This window comes from Camelus ferus, chromosome 14 (genome assembly GCF_009834535.1).
Source record: "Camelus ferus isolate YT-003-E chromosome 14, BCGSAC_Cfer_1.0, whole genome shotgun sequence".
Classification (NCBI taxonomy): Eukaryota; Metazoa; Chordata; class Mammalia; order Artiodactyla; family Camelidae; genus Camelus; species Camelus ferus.
The window spans coordinates 32,955,199-32,977,397 of NC_045709.1; the positions used below are offsets into that span (position 1 = coordinate 32,955,199).

Below are 22,199 nucleotides of genomic sequence, written 5' to 3' on the forward strand. Positions count from 1 at the left end.
GAGCCAATTGAATATAAGAAAATATTAAAGAAAAGAAGTGCCACCCAAAAAGTCTGCCTCAGTTTGGCCTTAAGCGGAGGGGACTGAGATGGTCCTGAGGTTGGTCCCCATTTAGGAAATGCCTAGAAGCATTGATATAGTCGGAAAGTACTGCAATGAAGTCATGGGTTTATAAGGCTTGTGAAATCCTCTAGCCTAAACTTCGGCCCCCTACACCGTCCCTGTGAATTGTCTCGGCCAGCAGCTGTTCGGGGCCCAATTTAAGGTCAGCCCAGGATGAGATTCCACAGTCACCATTCCAGTGATTACCTGTCCTCTCTACCAAGAAAGCCATTACATATCTAAGCCCTTTGACATCAACTTCATCTCCAGTTTGTCCTCCAGAGAGATGAAGTAGGATTATATCATCATCCACCTAAAAAAAAAAAAAAACCTTAATTTTCCTGGAGCCGTCACTAAATCACCCCATAATCTCTCTCTTTGCAATGTGATGCCTTCAGTTCCCTCAATCTCACCTTACTTATCTGATTTTCTTTCTAAACTGCACATGTGACACAGAAGAAGACCAAGCATCATTTATGAGACTCACAATACGGTACTTTTGTACCATATGGAAAATGACTGCCATTACTTGCTGTCGCTTAGCAGTGGCCACAGTAGGAGAAGGATTTGTGAATGACAAGGAATCCCCAGACAAGTTCACATTCCTCACAAATCGACAGAAAGATTCCTCCCTTTGCTTATCTAGGCCTTGGTCTTTAATGATAAACTACAATGGTAATAATATTCTTATAAAGAGCTGCTGTGATGGTGAATCAGGCATCATTTGAGAATGTTCAGTACATCATTAATATTATGAGTACCATTCATGAATCGGGAATCTTAAATCTGTGTCCATATGCAACAGTTATTAATGAAGAGTGATTACATTATTCATTGCAATCAACACTTACAACTGTTGAAATTGTCTGACCCTTTTCTGTTTTGTTCACAGAAACGTAACCTGGAATAGTTTAGCCATCCCGGATACACACTGCTCACCTGAGCTGGAAGAAGGCTACCAGTGCCCCCCAGGGTTTAAGTGCATGGACCTTGAAGATCTGGGACTTAGCAGGCAAGAGCTGGGCTACAGTGGCTTTAATGAGATAGGTCTGTCTTACTGATAAAACCCATTTTCAGTTTCTATTTTACAATGTGTATGAAATGGAGAAAATAGTTGTATAATTGATATTTTATTTTCAGACCGGCTATAGTATTTAAGAAACACAACAGCAGATACTAACTACATCCCTGTATTGTAATATATTCTACCTTATAGACTATAACATACAGCCTGTGTCTGTGTATAGTTGGTAATATCTGTACAGAGTTAAATATTTCTCATTTCAGACTATTCTGATTCTTAATTAGAGCATTTCAAAGCATTTGTTTGTGGGGCAAGGTTCAGGAGTTGTTACAAAGAACCCCTTGAGTCAACAATAGTTGGTTTCCTTCCACATTTAACTCCACCCTAGTAAGCAAGGTAAGTCTTAAATAACCGGAATACTAGACACTGATGATTGCATGAGAGCTGAAAAGTAATTCTGGGACAGAAGGCAGCTAATGAAATACTTCACGAATATGCATCAGCTGCACAGCAGAGGCACGGGAAACGCTTGTATGTGAATACATTCTGCTCAAGAGTGTCCATTTATTTGTGGCTTGTCCTGTGAAGTCCCGAAATGTGCCGCCACACACAGTAATGGAAGAACTTAGCATCTGCCACTTAGTTGATATCATTGCATTTGTTATAATTCCATTTAAGTTGCAGAGATTTCGTTATTGAAGCAAAAAGCCATGGAATTCTTAACAATTATTTTGTGCTTTGCGAATTTGTCTTAGTCAACTCAGGCTGTCGTGACAAAGTACCACAGACTGGGCGGCATAAGTAACATAAATGTACTTCTCACCAGCTGGAGGCTGGAGGTCTGAGATCGGGGCACAGCATGGTTGACTCTGGGGAGGCCCCTCCCCCTGGCTTGCAGAGGGCTGTCTGTTCTCTGTGTCCTTATGTGGTGGGTTGTAGGGGAGGGAGAGAGAGAGAGGGAAAGCTCCCTGGTCTCTTCTTATAAGGTCACTAATCTCATCATAAGAACTCCACCCTCATGGCCTCATCTAGACCAGATCACCTTCTAAAGGCCCCAGCTCCTAATACATCACACTGGGGGATAAGATTTCAAAATACGAGTAGTAGAGGGTGGGAAAGTGGATACAAACATTCAGTCCATAGTGGAATTGTTGGAATCATTTGAAAAAAAAAAATTGTTCTTAAAGTTTCAAGGCCCAGGTATTACCTTTGAGTTCTAGACACTTTTACCCAAGGCCTAAGAGGAAAATCTCTCAGTGTATAACAGGGTAGTGGTTGGGCTCTTTTGGAAGCCAAATGTGTTTATTTTTAACCTGGCTTTTGGTGTGGTTTCACGCCTCAGTGGGCCAGCCGTACGGTGGGGATGTCACAGCCAGCCAAGAGGGCATCAGCCCCTGTCAGCCTGGAGGGCAGCTGCTTCAGACTCCGCCCACCAACCGTCACACATCCAAAAAAGTGGCTGATACATCCTATTCCCATCCTGGCCTTCAGTCCTAGCAGCTCCGGGCTGTGTTACACAGGATGGCGTTATGAACCCTGGGCTAACTAAGTGTTTGAGTTTCAGAAAGGCTATGTGAAGATCTTGCATTGATTGGGGAGTACTTTCCAGACATATGAACTAAACCACAAGTCTTTGGATAGAATATAGTACTGAAGCTGGGCTGAAAAAAACCATGAATAATTGGCATTTTTAAAGAGTGAATTTTGCATTATAACATTCCTAAATTTCATTCTCATCTTTTCATGTTTCCTCATAGTGAATTCCGAGCACTGTAGTTAGACAGGCAGTCTTCCAGCTCTTTTGGCCAATGATACTGTTTTCTGGTTCACAAAAATTTAGAAACCAAAAGATGTGAAGCATTTTGATTTGCTGTCCTCTCTTATACTTACCTGGCTCGGGAACCAATCTTCCATCCTTCCCCCTGCCTCAAAAGTGCAGAAGCATCTTTATGTGGAGCCTGCCCCAGAAGTCCTGAGGGCTGGGGCAGGACTGGGATGCAGGGCTGGTCAGAGCCTGCTGCTCTTTCTCTTAGTGGCTGAGTGTGCCCCGGTCTTGGACAGAGAGTGGCCAACATTCAGAACTTAGGCTGCCCTTGCACTGGGAGCCTCCTGTCCTTTAAAATCACGTTGCTAAATTGAATCACACCCTGACCATTTTCAATGCAGCAGTTTTGCCGCAACTCCAGTTGCTGCATTATATGCAGACGGCTTCATTTGTCTTCACTGTGGCTCACAGCAGCTTCAACTAATGTGAGCTGCAATGTCTCCTTCTAAAGTGTGTGGGTGGGACGCCCAGTTCCAGGAGGCAATTGCCCTGAGAGGGGGGTGTAGCCCCCCCACTGAGGCAGTAATTTTACTGTAGCTCTGCTGTTTATTTGCACATTTATCTCCTAAGGATTGAAGCTCCTTGAAAACAGGAAGCCCGCCTTTTCATCCTCATGTCTCCTGGGCCTAGGGCAATGGCTGCCTCGTAGCGAACCCTGTGTCAATATTTACTAGCGGACTGAACAAAGCGCTCATCCTTTTGAATTTGCTGGTGACCAGTCATATTTGTGCTAGGATCTAGAGCCCTAATGGAGAATTAAGTTGTTTTCTTGTTGTTCTTTCCCCTGATTGGCCTGCTTTTGTTGGCAGTCCTCATTATTCCTCATGACTTCCTCTTTTATACAATCTTAATTTGGTCTGTCTGCTGCTTTTTCTCAAACGACGATTGAATTTAACATCATCGTAGGAGTAATGGTTAGATAATGAAATGTTGACTTTGAATGATAATCAAAAAATTGTAACATGGTGGCTGTAGTTCAGACTGAAAGTGGTAACTACATACTGATGTTATGTATTTATGTAGATACACAAACTAGTATTTTAGATTATTTTAAAAGTTCATATAAAAACAAAAGATAATGTTTCATTCAAAATGGAAAAGGAAAGGAAATTAGTTTTATTAGACACATGTGATCATCTCTTTCTGCATGCAGCTAAATTTAAAACATAATTAGGTGCTTAATTGTACATTTAAATTTGGCCAATGTACTGTATATGTAAGTAATCATGATTAATTTAAAAGGAGCACATTTCCTTTTCTTACTAATCCAAATTACCATGCAGTACATTGAATTTCAGTCATTTATTAAATTTTATTTATTAGTAGCTTTATGTCTCATTAAAATGTAATATTGATGATGTTGAAAAACTCAATTTTTAAAATATATTGAAAGCCAGAGTCATTAAGTAGAAAAAAATTATAAGTAAGGGGCTCTTTGTAAGACTACAGAATAAAATCACCTTTTTGTCTCTAAAATCATCCAAATATCAAGGAGACTGAGAGACAGAAATACAATTACCATATTTAAGGACTCTGAAAAACATACTATAACTATAAACCACAACATCAGAGGCCCAGTGTCTTCTGAACAGAAAACTTCCTGAAAGGATCCTGGCTACTGAGGACCTCAGACAGAGCCAGCAGAATGCTGGTGTTCTAAAACAACCAGCCTTCACTGTACGCTCAGTTTAAAAATTCAACAACAGAATTAAATTATAGAAAATAATAATAAGGTAAAATAACTAGTATTCTCAGAGGAGCAGAGGAGTCCTCTGTGTGATTCCCTGACTGCAGGAGCTTTCTGGAATTCTGAGTGGCATCACAAAGGAGAGGCCCTCATTCTGGAGCGGTCGGGGGAGAGAGAGGACAGACGCTCAGTTGTGAGGGCCCCGTACCGCTGACCGGCGTTGACTAGGACGAGGGAGAGACTGCAGGTTTGCAAACCTGGCTCTGCCTTACCATGACCTGGGGAGCCTTTCAAAACTCACCAGTTCCCGAGCATCATTCCCAGACCAATTAAATCAAAACCTTAGAGAGTGATGGAAGGCGCAAGTGGCTTGAAAAAGTTCTCCAGGTGATTCCAGCCTGCATGCAGAGCGTGAGCCACTGGGCTGAAGCCACACGGATGCACACAGACCCCCACAACTTGTGGAAATCTTAACTTCTGTTCCACAACACGACCTCCCCCTCCCCTACATGGAACAGTGACAGAGCTGGTTCTCAAAAAATCAGTGTCAAAGGTGAGTAATAATCAAAAAGAATCAGGACTGTATCTATAAAAATGTACCTTTTGGTACATTTAAAACTAAAATGATACTCAATATACATATAACTCCTCAAAGAATGGCAGAGGAAGAAGGTTTAATTATACAAATTAAAAGGATACAACTTGTCTCAATAAGGTGACATAATCAATGCTGAGGCGCATCTTAGTAAAGATGCTGGATTTCAAAGCTAAGGAAAGCATCCATTGCGTATCCAGAAAAAAGAAAAGATCAAGTCCATTCTGAAGGGGGCCATCAGAGAGAGGCCTGGAATTTCATGTCACCATTCAGCTCTAGGACAATGTCACAGCGCTCACCTTGTCCTTAGGGAAAGAATGTGTCAGACTCTTTTTGATTATTTTTGAAGCAGGCAAGAACTCAAGAGACTTTATTTGACATGAAGTCTTGAAGTCGTTCAGCCAATCAGGATAACTTCTCATGGGCCTGGTCTCTAGCATCTACTCACTTTGGGAACAAAGCTAACACAACTACAGGATTTACAAACTATGATGGAAATATTACAGACTGACTGCAGAGCAGGGAGACTGATCAGCGGGGGAGGTAGGGTGAAGAGGGTGATGTTTATACTTAGCAGGAAGAAGCAAGGATCGTTTTGTACAATATATGACTCGAATCGTGGAGGCATATGTACACTTGCCAGGAAAATGCATACAGTCAAAAATTACTTTTGAAAAAATTCGGAGCTCCAAATAATGGCCTTGGGGTTTGGATCATGGCTGTCCTGCATACTGGTGTGGTGAAGGAATTAACCTTGTTTGCTTCAATTTTCTCATCTGTGAAATGAGTGATGGACCTACTTTATAGGGTGGTTGTGAGAAGTAACTGAGAAACTACACTTAGTATAGTGTCTAGTAGAAAACCAATTTATGGTTACCAAAGGGGAATGGGGGAGGGGAGGGATAAATTAGGAGATTGGGATTAGCAGATACAAAATAGATAAACAAGGTCTTACTGTATAGCACAGGGAACTATATTCAACAGCTTATGGTAACCTGTAGTGAAAAAGAATATGTAAAAGAAAAAACATATATGGATAACTGAATCACTATGCTATACTTCAGAAACTAACCCAACATTATAAATCAGCTACACTTCAATTTAAAAAATAATTTAAAAATTAGAAGAATAGTGTCTAACATGCAGCAGATCCATGATGAGCTAGAAATTAAGAGATACAGTGGTAAAATAGGAATACATCTCTGTGTTATTTGAGAAGAAGTGACAGCTTTAAGGAGGGAGGATGTAGATGCTCTCAGATTGACAGCTCGATGTCTGGTATTATCCCCTCTTCCTTGCACCAGTTTGCTTCTCAGGGTTTTCAGGATCTTACAGCAAAGGAGGGGACCAGGGACAAGGGGCATTCTTAACTTTGCACCATGCTCCTGTGAACTAGTATCTCAGATTTCACTGCTTTCTAATCAATGTACAGAGGCCAGTATTTGTGGTGTTTAGTTTTCATTCGTCAATGTTTCCTCTCTTGCCACTCTGGACACTATCCTCACTCTTGGGCTTTAACTGTCTCTTTAGAATCTTATCCCTATTTAGTTTGTGCCATGAAATTTTCTCATTTCATTAAGCCTCCCCTTTGCAATTTGATTGATCCCTATATGTTTGAATTTGGGACCCTGGATTCGAGCCACTCCCGTCTTTAGCAACCTCTCAGCGGGTGCTCCTTCTGCAGACCTAAGCAGAGTGCCCGGCGGGGCACCGAGCCAAAGCCACAGCGGCGCTGCTTCCTGCTCTGTCTGCAGCGCTCAGCCCTCCCCTAGGTCCCCTGAGTCAGATGGTGACTGAGATGCTGGTTGCTTCTCTGTGCCCCTCTACCATTTCCGTACCTCTGCGTCACCGTTTCACGGCACCTTTCCCATGGCTCCTTCTAAAGGACCTCAACACACACATCCTGTCTAAGATGTTAGCCTCTGCACCTAAGACATCCCGCACCCTCATGATCTAGGCCTGCTGAGGAATATACATTATCGAAAAGACATATTTGAGGATCATAAAATCTGTTTAGCAGACACTGTTTCCGTGATTGAAGTGAGTATGGGGAGGTGGGGAGTCAGCATGCTGTGTCAAGGTTTGGGGACAGATGACACCCCAAAAAACCCACGCTGTAGATGTGAAACCAAACAAATCACATCGCCTTAGTCAATTTAGAAGACGTGTCCCACTTCAATTTCTGAGTACTCATCCTCCTTTCAGCCTGTCCCCTCCTCTGCGTTACCGCATGCTTTTCAACATGCGGGGCGTACAATCAGAGACAATGCAATTTTCTGTGATAGCACTGAACGTGAAATGAGAGGAATTTTGAGCTGGAAAAGGTGAGGCAGTCCCACGTGGGAAAACTGAGCATCAGGGGGAGTGAGATGAGAGTTTCAGAGAACTCGTCGCAGAGGCAGGGCCAAACTCTGGGTTCATGATTAGCAGACTCGCACTATGACTTACTGTCTTCCCCAGCCCTTTTTACCTTTCAGAGCAGTGTTTAACTCAGAAGGAAACTCAGAAAACTACCTTGCAAAGTTCAGTTGTGTTCTTAATTTTGTAGTAGAAGTCTCGTGTCACTTTTGGTAAGTTGCCAGCGGAGGGGACAACTGTCCAAATACACGGGATGTACCCATTAGGGAAAAAAGCCACAATAAATCTACCACATGTGGGAAGGAAATCACAGCAAATGCCATGAAACTGGCAACTTACTTGTCATGATCTTTCAATAAGAAGGTAAGAAATTGGGTACAGAGCTATTCAGGTGGTAGTTTTTAACTCTCCATTCACTGTATAAGTCAGGTAAAAACTCAAAACATGTTCCTTTTTGATAAAACAACGTAATGAATGTCATTAAATGGTAAAATTCACCCTGGGAGGTCACTTAGGAACTAAATAGCTATCAGGCATTTTTTTGTTGTTGTTTCTGTTCATCTTCAGAATCGTAAGAACAAGTGACAAAAGCCCCATTTTTAAAAATTCAGAATCATCTAAACCTGATGGAAACAATTGACATCGGGTAAAGGAATTCCTTAAGTAAGGTCAACCTATACACGGGGCATTCAGAAAATAACTAATAGAAAAGACATTTAAATTGCACATGCTTTTAATGCTACATGGACTGTATATAGTGGACTATTTTCCTTATTCAGGCTGCACGATAATCAAAGATAAAGCCAGGAAATAACAAACACCATGTTCTTATGGTGACTAATTGTCCAATAGACAGTCTTTATTATTATAATTACTGTCATTACTTATGACGAGGACTGCTATCATTTGTGGACTGCTGAGTATGTGCCTGGCTCCATGCAAAAGGTTTTCCATCCATTGTGCTTTTCAGCCTCAAAATAAACCTATTAAGTGTCATTATCCCCGATTGACAAGTGAGGAGAATGAGACGAGAAAGAATTGATTTGCCCAAAGTCACACACAGGCCACAGTCGGGAGCCCAGGCCCGCCCCGAGTGCCTGGGGGTCAAAGGCTGCATTCTCAGGCCGCAAAGTCTGCCTTATCCATGCGCTCGGCCTCCAGTGACAACCCGTCCCTGTGGTCTGTCAGGACAGCCTGTCCCGTCTACGGTCTCAGGGTGGTAGAGGACACATGTCCTCCAGTGGGATAATCCACCGGACATCCTGCCTGCTCCTCTGGTCCCCAAATTGAGGACAGAGAGGTGACAGCGAAGTGGAGTAACGTCCACTGCAAACCAAGACCGCTCAGGCTGCTCTCTGCCTTTACATCTAGCGCCTCACAAGGGAGTTGGTGCATGACCCACGTTTGTTGCATGTACCAGTCTAAGTATACAAAGAATATACCTGGGAGGCAGTGCAGTTTTACAAGATAATTTATTGAGCAATGGACATCTGGGCCAGGATTAGAGGCAGTGGCAGCAAAAATGAGTAACTATGCTTTTGATACAAAACGAGACGGTAATCACATAGACTGGAGATGAGGGGGAACAGTTTGAAAGCAGTAGGTTATGTTATTTGATATATTGCAGTCAGGTTCACTTTATCTGAAGTAAGTCCAAAATGTTAATATGATACATCTATTCACTATCTGTAATTTATAGCTACATGTATCAGTTTCGCCTGTGTATTTGAATTTCCTTTCTCTTTCTCTTTGAGATATGAATATTTAAGTTTGCTTCTTTTTTTCTTTTCTTGTGATGAGAGCTCTTAGGATTTCCTCTCTTAACAACTTTCATATATAATGTACAGCAGTGTTAATTGTATTTATCACGTTGTACATGACATCCCTTGTACTTACTTACCTTATAACTGTAAGTTGGTACCTTTTGGTTACCTTTGTCCAGTTCCCTCTTCCTACACCCCCTGCCTCTGCTAACCACAAATCTGGTCTCTTTTTCTATGAATTTCTTTGTTTGACCTACAACACTATGTTAGTTCCTGCTACACAACACAGTGATTCAGTATTTTTGTACGTTTCAAAATAATCACCACAAGAGGTCTAGTTATGATCTGCACCATACAAAGATATCACATCATTATTGCTTGTATTCCCCACACTGTGCATTTCATACTTGAACTCATCTATTTTATTTTATTCATTTATTTTGCAGCTGTTAAAGTTGCTTTCTAAATGCCACAGATTAACCAATAGGCTTTTTTAGGTTGATTTTGAAAATGCATATTAACTAATTTCTTTATTAGATATATGACATAAAGAGTATTGAATTTATTTGTCCTCTTTATAAAAAAATTGTAAAGCTTTTTCTTAAATTAAGAAACCCTTCTTTAAAATATTAGGTAGAAAAACCATAGATCATCAGTGTCACAGAGTTAAAATGTGGATCTTGAATGCAAATACAAACTTAAGGTGATAGCTTATAACCTTTGTTAAGTTTTTTCTGGAAATGATGAATTTTAATCTTGCCTTTCAAGAAAATGAAAAAAATTAAAGTGGAGTGGACTGCAGCCTGCCAGATTCTCGTATAGGTGCTCCTAAATCACTTCTGAAGAAAGCTATTATGGGTATTGAAATTTTAGACTGGTGTTTTTTCCTGAGGGAAATTATATTTTAACCATTACTTTTGTGGTATTTTTCTCATTTGACTTTGGGTAGTACTGGCTGCAAGATACAGACTCAGCTCCCTGTGTGAGTCATAAATCAGGTTTATTAAACATTGATGAGAAATAACATCAGTGGTTAGTTTCACCACTCGTAGTGTTCTGTGCTTGGCACTGCCCCTCTTGTTTTGCCGCAGGAGGATTGACAGTGAATCCACCTACACTGTCTAATGTTTCAGTTTTAATTCAGGATTTGCTTTACTTTAAAATTCCTCCCTAGGTTTTTTTCTATTATCATTCTATTATGTTTACAATTTGTCTCTTGTTACATCTGGTATTAAATATGGAGATAAAATGTGATGAAAGGAAATTACTTTTATTCAGATCATAATAGGATGTAAATTGAACTTTGTTGATGCTGCAGCTAAAAATTGATTCATCAGATTTAAAGGATGTTAAGCCATATTTCATGTGGCTGTATGTGATACCAGATAAAAGCTTTACAAATGGATAAAAAAAAGAAAATTATTATGTATCTATAACTATGATTTGTTACGGAATGTACATTTTTATTCCAATTGCAAAAAAAGACACAGTAATAAGTAATCTGGAAAATATGTAACTGAGATTTATAATACTTTGTGGAAAAGCACCAAAGGGTTGTTTTCCCTGCATTAATCTTTATGTTTAGTTTTGCTACTGGAATTACTTATCGATTTTTATGAAAATACATAGGGGAGAAGAAACTAGGGTAATAGAATTCAACCAAAAGTGCTTACTTTAATCTGTGATAAATCTATACTTGCTCTCTGAAGGAATTCCTTTACCATGGGACAAGGAAGACTTGACATATTTTTGTTAAATAGAAGGAAAAAAATTAAGAAGCTTCCATACAAGGACTAGTTACGATTGCCTTTGGCCAAATGCCAGAGTTTTATCCCTGGGTCCAGTCATCATAAATGTCCTCGGGTTACATGCAAGTATGCCTGAGGCTTTCCAAAGGAATTGAGTCTCAGGGTTTCAGTAGATTCTGACAGGGTAAGACTTAGTTAAACTGAAATTAGATATGCACATATTATTCAGGATATTAGGAAGAAAGAGGGTGGAAAGAGAAATTGCAGACATGATTTTAAAAAGAGGTATCACTGTCTAGTATTTAGCAGATAGATGTTCAGAAGTTCTTAATCTTCTTAATATTAATTTCAGCAAATATTCAGATGCTTTCACCTTCCATCTAAGTGCAAATGAGCAAAGAAAATTTAATGTAATCAGGAATTACCTAAACATAAAGCCATATAAATGTTCTTAGGCAATTCTTACTCTCATGTGTCTAATAAGAAATAATCTATATTTCTGCATGGAGTTATATTATTTCATTTAATAACTAGTGACTATAAAAAAATAAACTCAAAGTGACTTAAAGACTTAAACATAAGACAAGATACTGTAAACTTCCTAGAAGAAAACAGGCAAAACATTCTATGACATAAATCTTAGCAATGTTTTCCTAAGGAAGTCTACCAAGACAATAGAAATAAAAGCAAAAATAAACAAATGGGACCTAATTAAACTTATAATCTTTTGCACAGCAAAGGAAACTATAAACAAAAGGAAAAGACAAACCACAGAATGGGAGAAAATATTTGCAAATGAAGTGACTAACAAGGGCTTAGTTTCCACAATATACCAACAGCTCAATAACAAAGAAACAAAGAACCCAATAAAAAATGGGCAAAAACCTAAGCAAACATTTCTCCAATGAAGACATGTAGATGGCCAATAGGCACATGAAAAAAATGCTCAATATCATTAATTATCAGAGAAATGCAAATCAAAACTACAATGAGATGTCCCCTCACAGCAGTCAGAATAGCCATCATTAAAAAGTCCACGAACAATAAATGCTAGAGAAGGTATGGAGAGAAGGGAGCCCTTGTACACTGCTGGTGGGAATGTAGTTTGAGGTAGCCATTATGGAGATTCCTTAAAAAACTAGAAATAGAGTTACCATATGATCCAACAATCCTACTCCTGGACATATATCCTAAGAAAACTCTAATTCAAAAAGATACATGCACCCTAGTGTTCATAGCAGTGCTGTTTACAATAGCCAAGACATGGAAGCAACCTAAATCCATCAACAGATGACTAGATAAAGAAGATGTGAGATATATACACAATGAAAAAGAATAAAATAATGCCATTTATAGCAACATGGATGGACCTAGAGATTGTCATACTAAGTGAAGTAAGCCAGAAAGAGAAAGAAAAATACCATATCACTTATATGTGGAATTTTTTAAAAATGACACAAATGAACTTATTTACAAAACAGAAACAGACTTAACAGACATAGAAAACAAACTTATAGTTACCCATGGGGAAGGCAGGGTGAAGGAATAAATTGGGAGTTTGGGATTTGCAGATACTAACAACTGTATATAAAATAGATAAACAGCAAGGTCCTACTGTATAGCACAGGGACCTATGTTCAATATCTTGTAATAGTCTGTAATGAAAAAGAATGCAAATTCCATATTTAGAATTTAAGGAGCTTTGACTCAGGGAAGGAGAGTCTAGATTTTATCACAAATCTAGATAAAAACAGACATGAGCTGTGGCCTGAGGCCCCGCTTAACAGCCAGGCCCCACCTAACTTGTGAGTGAAGCCTTCTCAGACTCTGTGACCCCAGATAACCTGCTAGACCACAGCCATGAGTGACCCAGATGAGACCAGCAGAAGAATCACCTATTTGACTCTAGCCCAGTTGCTTCCCACAGAATCACGACCCAGTGGTGGTTGTTTGAATCCACTATGTTTGGTGGTGGTTTGTTACATAGCAACATATAATGGGAAAACCCTCACTTTACCAAAGAGGAAGCTCAGGTCATGATGAGAAGTGACAGACCTGAGCCCACATGGCGTGGGGCAGGTCCAGGATTCAGACTCAAGTCAGTCCAACTAAAACTTCATACTCTACACCACCTCACTCCACTACATTCAGCATCTTCCAAAAACTAAACGGATTGCATAATCAGCATTTCTGAAAACAGAGGTAGTCTGGGAAATGACATTTGCTCACGACTGTGTTTGCTTGTTGAGACTTTTGAAATTAGGAATGTTCTGGAAGACCTGGGGTATGCAGTCACCATCTCTGAGCGATGTTCAGGCGAGGATTGTTGATAGTCCTCTGATGTTCATTCATTCACTCATTCACTCATTCATTCAGCAAATATTTGTTGAGAACCTGCTATCCATTAGGCACTGGCATGCATTAGGGGTGTGCTAACACAGAGCCAGAGAGGGATGGCATTTTATGGTCATTTTTTTTAATTCTCTCTTGCTTACAGGTTGATTTCCTTATTAAGGGCTGACTTGTTTTAGGCTTTGGAACCCCCAATTCTGTACTTAATTTTTGTGGTTATCCTCAGGATAGTGCTGCGTTTAAAGAAATAAATTGCCAAACAGGATTTTCCGTTGAGTTTTTTAAAAAGGAAACATGGAGGTCAAAATATAATCTAACTTATGTTAATTAATAAGAAAAGATCATGTAGGCATCAGCAGAGTTTGGTCAGACACTCAAATTTCAAGCAAGTTTTAAAAACAAAGCTGTTTTCTTCTCTTAATCAGCTTAAAAGGAGTATTTTGTGCTCATTTTTGTTGTTGGTGATGAACTGACTCTGTACAATGAGGTCAGAATGAACAGAAATTGAGTTAAAATAATGGATGATACATCTTACATCTTTTTAGAATCTTGCGTCCTGACCACACCACATTTTAACCGAAGGGGAGACACCTGGAGGGTGAGGGGTTCACTGGCTTGCAGCTGTCTGAGATTAGCCTGCAAAGGCTAAAGAGAAAAATCAGCCACAAGAAAGCAGCCAGCAGTGGCCTGGAAGATGAACAAAGGAAAGGGACAGCTGGTGGGGAAAAGCACATTTTGGCTGAGACCTTTACAGAGGGGTCGAGAGGGCCACTGGAAATGGGCCTGGGAGGAAAGTTTAAAGGCAGACAACCTGGGATCAGGGCAGCTGGCTGTTTTGAGCAAGGGACACGATTCAGGAGGACTCTTGAACTGTTGTGTTGTACAGTGACCACCAACCACGTTACTAAGGGAGGAGAAATGAGCATTTATCTGGTACCTCCATTATGCCAAGCACCATAAGAGGTATTTTTTCACCCGAGTCGGCTAACCTAACATCCAGGGCAGCCCCTGCAGGTCAAGTGTAGCTGGGCAGGTGTTAGCGCCTGTAGTCATCTCTGTTTTGAGAGATTTCCTAAAATCAACCTGCTTGTTCATTTCTCATCTGTAGTCTGTACTGTTTCATGGGAAAGATGCATGGCTTTGATCATATTCCAAATTGATCAGTCCTGTGCAGATTTCAGCCTCCATGAAGCAGTGGACAGACAAGTGAGGGGGGAGGATTGCCAGGGACCAGCCTGGGCAGAAGTTTAATCCCTTGAGCAAAAGGATAACAAGTACAGTGGCAGTTGTCAAGAAACAAACAAACAAACAAACAAAAATATATATAGCTGCTGGGGAACAAAATGTATTTAGAATGTTTTTACTGCGTAACTTGGTAGAACATTTTTGAGTCTGATGTTACTAAGTTTTAGTGGTTCTTTTTTTTTCCCTTTTACAAGAGGGATGCCCACTAAAATGTTACTCACTGATATTATTTTTATTTACTTTTGTCAGAGTTGAATATTTGCTGTAAGGAAGAACGAATTCTGTATTCATTATCTACTCCCCTATGAGCCTCGATTGAAATGTGCTATGAATATTCAAGTTATTTAAATTGATGGTGACCAAAAGTTATAGATTTATGACATATGTAAAGCCATTTTATCCCTGATAGTAAATACTGACCCTGTGGTTGCATAATTAAATACAATTATATTGATAACATGTATTTCCTGAATGTTAATATCTCATGAAATTAAGAACAGGTTAAGTTTCACTGCCCTGGGTTTGCTGGGCAATGGGCACTTTGACAGACTCAGCGTGACACCATCCGTTCAGTGCAGACTTGTGCCTCTATATGGGGTGGGGGTGAGGATGGGGGATTGTCTCAGCAATTCCTTTATCACCAAAGCAAAATGGCAGTGCACAGAGTTAGGGATCTGGGAAAATACCATATTTTTACCAAACACAAGTCTTCAGACAGTATACAGATGGACATCTACAAAGTCAGCATCCTAGCAAAAGGATTGCATGAGAATTCATATATGTTATTTGCATGTTAGTAAATGTGACTGTTCTCCCCATTTATCCCCCCTGAATTCATGAAGAGTCATGAGACCTATCTTTCCTTCTCAGCTAGATTCCATTATAAATGCTCTGTTTTTATAGATTGTGAATTCTAACTGATAATTAAACTGACTCGGTTGAGGCTGTAGGCAGAGGATAAGATCTATATGTGAGATTTCATATTCTGCCCTTTGAATTAGACCAATATTTTTAGGAGCTGTTTTTTTTTGTTTGTTTTTACTTTTTCCCTCAGCTTTATTGAGAAATAATGGGCATATAACGTGTAAGTTTAAGGTTTACAGTGTAATGATTTGTTACACATATATGTTGCAAAATGATTACCACGTAAGGTTAGTTATGGGTGTTATTTTTTATTATTATTGACTTTAAAAAAAACATGCACTAAGGAAATATAATCTTAAAAATAATTTTTAAAGATGAAATAATAATGAAGGCCTATAGAAATAGAATCCAAGAACACAATGTACTTTTCCTGATTAGTAAAGTTGCATTGTGTTGTTCACATCAAGAATTGTTGAGGACAGATTGGTTGGTGATGTCAACAGATTATGCCATTAAATTTGTAATTGGCAAATCTTGACAACACAGAGACATTTATTCTAGTTAAGACAAATGGCTGAGATCTGTAATTATGAGTTGTTTAAGGCTCGTCATGAAGCCAAAGAAATTTGGCAAGTTCATTATTTATAATTCTCATGTACTGCCTACTATCCCAAATTAATTATTCGTTGACTAATGTTTGGTATACTGACAGAATTAGAAGTAGGCTGTTTTATGTTAAGTAAACATATATGAAATGAAATCATAATATTATTGAGTTGTAAGAAACTATTAATAAAGATGGTGAATCATGACTTATTTTGTTGGAATACATTTTTAGAATTTTTAAAGATGTAAGGGGTAGGGGATAGCTCAAATGGTAAAGTGCATGCTTAACATGCATGAGGTCCTGGGTTCAATCCCCAGTACTTCTTCTAAAAAAAAATAAATAAGCCTGATTACCTTCCTCCCAGAAAAAAAAAAAAAGGTGTATCCAACAAAACAGGCTTATCTTTAAAAATATGTATACTTAGACATGCTTAACTAAGTTATTTTCAATAATTTTATAGCAGTTTAAACAAATGGTTTCTACAAAAATCATAAGTGATAGAAATTAGAGATGAAACTCAATGTATTAGGTCATCAGTTCTATCCTTCTGCTAAGACATATTAGACTTCAAATAAAAGGCACATCAAACATTAAACAGATGATTTCTTTGACAGTCTATTTAAAGATACTGAATTAATGGACTGAAAATATTTTTTAAATTACTGTTCTTTTGGGATGGTATTAAACAATACTTCAAAGTGAGGAATTTCATACTGATACTGATGAAGTTCTATACTGTCTAGCCCAGCGTTTGTAAGTATATTACATACCGTAGGATGTGTGTTGTACATTGTCAGATAATTTATACTTTGTCATTTGTACATTTTTATCACTTGCCCTATGTTACTTTGCATAGTTATATTTGTGCATTGTCGATTGATTTGCATACTAGGAAGATTTAAAGTACATACTTATAAATCCATTTTTGTGGATTCTATGTATTCTGCATGCAAGCATGCACTCATATATATCCAGGAACATACTGCATGAAGCTAGAACCAGTTAATGGATACAAAGGTAATGTCATTGAAAAGATAAATTCATTGGAAAAAATCCATTAAGTGTATAATTTGCCCTGATAGTGAATTGCAATGTGTGAATAGATACCTGTATTTTTCCTATGTGTTTGACTTGTAAAGTGAAGGGCTTCCATAACACTTTAGTAATAAAGGGTGTCTGCCTTACAATCCATATGTTTCTTGAATTAGAAAGTTCAGTGACATAAGAAATAATTTTATTCTTCTAAAAAATTAAAACAGCCAAGTCTTTTTTGATGACTACATCTATCAAAAAAGTAGCCCCGTCTCTAGTATCTCCAAGATAGCATTACTCTGAATTCAGTCTATTTCCTTTGAGGCTTTAAATTCACCTGCAAGTGTATATACATATGTATGCTTATATAAAATATATGTGGTGTTCCCATATTAGTCACCTAGATACATATGCATCTACTTCATTTGGTTTAGCAGCTACATAATTTTTAATTCTGTGACTGTGAAACATTTTATTCAGGTCATTCTACAGTCGGTGGACATCATTTTCTTTTTGTGTGTGATTCCTAACAGTGGAAGGTTAAATTTTCTTGCATGAGTGTCTTTGTGCACAGTTGAATAGTCCTCTGTAATAGGTATTTGTAAATGCAAGTGTTGCACATGCACATTTTTACGCTCAGTAAATGCTTCCAATTGCTCCTGTAAACTCCCACTAGCATTATGAGTACTAGATCTGTTTTCCATTCAGCGTGTCAATATTTGATACTATCAAACTTTAAAATTTTAACCAAATTGGTATGAAAAATTATTTCTAGATCTTTTTAGTAACTAGCGAGGTTATAGTCAAGTTAGGCATCTTCTTGTATGTTTATTGGCTAATCAGATTTTTTTTCTTCTGTAAATTGCCTATTTATATACTTTGCCCATTTTTTTTTTCTTGGGTTGTTTGTCTTATTCTTATATGTTTCAGGCTGTAATATTTCAGAGTTAATGAAAGTGTATCTGCCGGAAGCCTAGAACTCCAAAATGTACAAGGGAATGTTCTAAGCATAAGCCATGTTCTGAGTAAGGACTTGGCTCATGGGAAGACAGAAGAGAGGGGAGTGTCATGGGTGAAGGACTTAGCACAGACGGGCAGCGCAGAATCAGGAATGCCCTGGTCACAGCATGGGCACCCGAGAATGGTGTCAACTGTATCACGGAGGAGAAATGAACAGGACTGCTCTGTGGAAATCTCATTTCCTTTTCTTCTAAACCTGGAAGTATTTCTAGAGTGGAAAAAAGCTACGTGAAAAGGGACTGTATTAAGAGGGTCTTAGAATCTAATAAAAGGAGGAATAGATGTAGCAGGAGAGGCAGATTTGATAGCTGTCTCCATTCCAAGAACAAAAAATAAAAATGATCATGGATAAGTTCATCGTGGGCAGCTGTCAGGAACAAGGATACATCTCTGAAAGCTGACAGCAGTCGGTAACAAAAAGCCTTTGAAACAGTTTCTAAGAACCTGAAAGACTGATAATGGGCCATTCCTTACAATCAGTGTCTTAAAAGGCAGTAAACCGTCTAAAGGGACACAAAAGTGGAGCCTTTTTCCTCCCCCATCCTAATATTCTGCTTTTAAAAAAACCTTTATGTGGCACTGGAAATAATAGTACACAGCAAGAACTATACTTGGGGCATATTGAGCATCTCAAATGTCTAAAAGGTACAAAGCCAAAAACCAAATGACTTCAGCATGGAAAATGCTCCAGAATTCATAATTTTACTCTGAAAAGAAATATGGGTGGAGGGAGCACGGAGAAAAAAGCAACCTTAATCTAAAATCAAGCCTAAAAGGGCAACCAGAGGTTTTTCTCACATGTATTTTATTTAAGAATGTGGCAAATTCATAATTTCCTCACTTTTTATTAATTGTAGTGAGTTGCAATTTGAAGAAACTAAGAAAAGTCTTGTAAAATTCTTCACAGCAGAGAAGTGGTCGCACACACATGTAAGACTTGTTTTGTTGTTGCAAGTTGAATACCTGAAGGTGGATTAGTTACTGAATAACTGAGTGTACGCTGAGTACTAACAGGCAGAAGAGGGTGGAAAATAGAAGTAATGGGAAGCCCAGAAATCTACTCATCACACAGGAGTGAGACATGAGATAGGCAGAAACAACAGGAACCTGTACCTGTCACGAGGAACGTAAAAAGAATTGGATTTAGAGATTATGCACTTGAGAGCGATTTCAAAAGAAAAACACCTATTTACAGATCCACAAAATTTAGGGAATATAATAATTATTTTTAAACAATTCTAATTTTATATTGATGTGTCTCCACAGCAGTGGACTCTAGACTTCATTTAGAATAAAATTATAATTTGATCTGTTTTCTGATATTACTGGAGTCCACACTTTAAAAGGCATCTAAATTCAGTCTTGTTTGTCATATATCCAAGAAAATCCTTTCCCTACACAACAGGTGGGTATTTTCAGACGAAATGAGTGCTGATGTGGCTATAGAATATACATGGCTGCTTGATTGAAAATGTTTTGTTTCTTATAAAGTAAAACACAGGCATTCTTGGAAAGTTTGAAAATGTGAAAGTGAGTGACCAAAGCAAAAATCATTTTGAGAACATGGTTTACATATTGTCCAAAAATGAAATGAAATATGTTTCAGACCAATGGTTGAAAATGACTAAATCTCTCTGATGCTGACGGTATAAGCTTACTGAACATTTTACTGCTTAAAGCAGAACGTTTCATCCTCCAGAAGTGTAGCCGACTCTCGTCTGCAGGGTCGGTATGTCTGAGTCAGGCCAGCCTGAAGATGATGGCTGGTCTGGCACGAGATGAAGCAGGGACCAGACTAGAGGGGCTGAGAAGGACAGGCAGGAGAGGCTGGAGGAGCTGAGAGATGCTCATGATGTGGTTCTCTGAATAGAGCAGAGTAGGACTGAAAAAGCCCAAATGCCAACAGAGAAAAGAATTTCTGAGCATTTCGTGTACCTGGCTGCACCACTGGGTTCCCTCCACGTGCTTGCTAAGAGATGACTCTGTCAGCTCTGCATTTCCCATTCGTGTTCCGCTCGGGGTGCATTCTGTTTGCAGGTGCTTCCCCTCTAATTGTACCCAGTTCATGATCCCAAATTAGACAACTCACAGCAACTTCCAACAACACTTTACCCACAGTAGGGTGTTTCTTAGATTCTTAGGGGATTGTATTTCCTTTTCCTTTGGTCCAGGTTTATTGAGTTCATAGGGTAGTCGAGGATCTCTGTCTTTGTGGGCCATTTGTCAGTTTTGATGAAGTCCTCTATGTGTGCAAACAATCTTGCCCTCTGCCAGAGTCAGTCCGTAAATGCATTATGTTTAGTTGTGTCCACAAAGCTTTTTTAAAATGTAAATATAGTTTTGAATTTTAAGGATCCCTTATTGGTGACTTCCTGAAAGGTGTAGTGTTTTTTCTTGAAGAGGCCTCTAGTCTGGACTTCCTTAATTGCGCGTAATTCTTGTCTCTCTGTCCCATTAAGGATAAAGAGAACATCAAGCACACAGATCTTGAATTTAATCGCACTTTCTGCTCAAGAGCCAAGTCGTTGTAAAAAATTGATGGCAGGTAGATCCTTCTAACTAAGAATGCTAGGTGCTTCTTCATAGAGGTAGATTTCTCTAATCAGAAATATTATTTTCTGGTGACAGTGGAAAATGCTAAACGCACTAGCTTCATTGTGTTCCAACAATGTCTGTGCTTGGGGATACTTAACTTTTCAAAAAGAGCATATGGAGCAATAGGATGATTGCCTTCTATTGTTGATACCAACATAATCTCATCTTGCTTTCATGTGCGATGCTGTCTGGGGATACAGTCTTTCATGTCTGACATTTATCAGGCATAGACTGAGCTCTGCATGCAGATCCTGGGATAGGAAGAGAGGTGGGGATGGGATAGAGCAGATTAAAGAATTTACAATCTAGTTGGTACATAGATTTAAAAGGAACCTACTTTTCCCTCAGTTGTCGCTGGGTTATCTCAGAAGAATTGGCATTTCAGTGGGTGTCCAAAAAGAGAGGTAGGGAATTTTTTAGCTTTTTAAAAAAATAGTGGGATAATTCATTTTTAAAATGAAAAGGCATTAGGCAATCTAAAATTACATCAAATATTTTATGTTTAATATTATAAAATTACTTAATTGCATCAATCAGTGAAGCAATTTTTATTGTAAGTCTATTCTATGGTAATCTGCAGAATGATGTAATTTTAATATTAGGAAGGACTATAGTGGTTGCCTGGCCTCAACCTAAGAGGTCTTTAGAAAGGGAACACATAAACCAAATGTTGTTTGTTTTTTCTCTTGCAATATATGCAAGAAATTAAAACAAGAATTTTCCAGGGTACAGGTATAAAAGGGTATATTCTTCACAAGAAAGCATAGTGCTAACAGATGGCTAAAATTTCCATCCAAGAAAAATTTAGCATTTGAACTTAAGGAAATGGAAAATTTTTTGCTGGACCTCGTAATACTTTCAGTGCCTATTGAAAGTCAGGAAAGATGAATGTGGAAATAAGATGTTTCTTGAAAACGTGGCATAAATAGGTGATTTTGAGAAGTCACCAAGATGTATCGGTCCAGTTGGATGGTAGGCAGTGCAGAGTTCTGTGTGGATGAAGAATAAGTCTAGAATCCTTGGGAGTCTCTCTGACCCAAGTGTCTCTCTCAGTGCTTCACATGAAAGCCCTGGGTACTTTTTTAAGAGCTCTTGGAGGCAGTCTGTGTAGTTCAGTGAGATTAAGGGTCATTTGAATTTAGAGGGATAGTATGTATATAATTTGATCTGTTGACTCAGATAATACGATGAATTAGACCATTATCATCTACTGCTGTGTGGGAGAGGAAGGAGATGTGATATATAAGTTCTGATGATAGGAACAGGGTTGGGTAGCATTTTTACACTTTATAGAGTGCTTTTCCTTTACATAACCTCATTATACGCACAGTACAGACTAAACAAAGTTTAATTCATTCCTTTAATGAATGTCAGAGCTCAGC

General features: G+C 38.7%; 1 protein-coding gene across 3 annotated transcripts in view; it reads left to right on the forward strand.

The window, feature by feature from the left end:
- Window positions 1-22,199, forward strand: part of NALCN (sodium leak channel, non-selective) — a 265,894-nt gene that overhangs the window by 46,350 nt on the left and 197,345 nt on the right. For all 3 annotated transcript variants that reach the window (XR_004325878.1, XM_032496708.1, XM_032496709.1), the window contains exon 7: window positions 995-1,149. Coding sequence is in view for 2 of the 3 variants with exons in the window: in XM_032496708.1 (XP_032352599.1) it covers window positions 995-1,149 (155 nt within the window). In the remaining variant the exon portion in view is untranslated. The remainder of the gene's footprint in view (window positions 1-994; window positions 1,150-22,199) is intronic.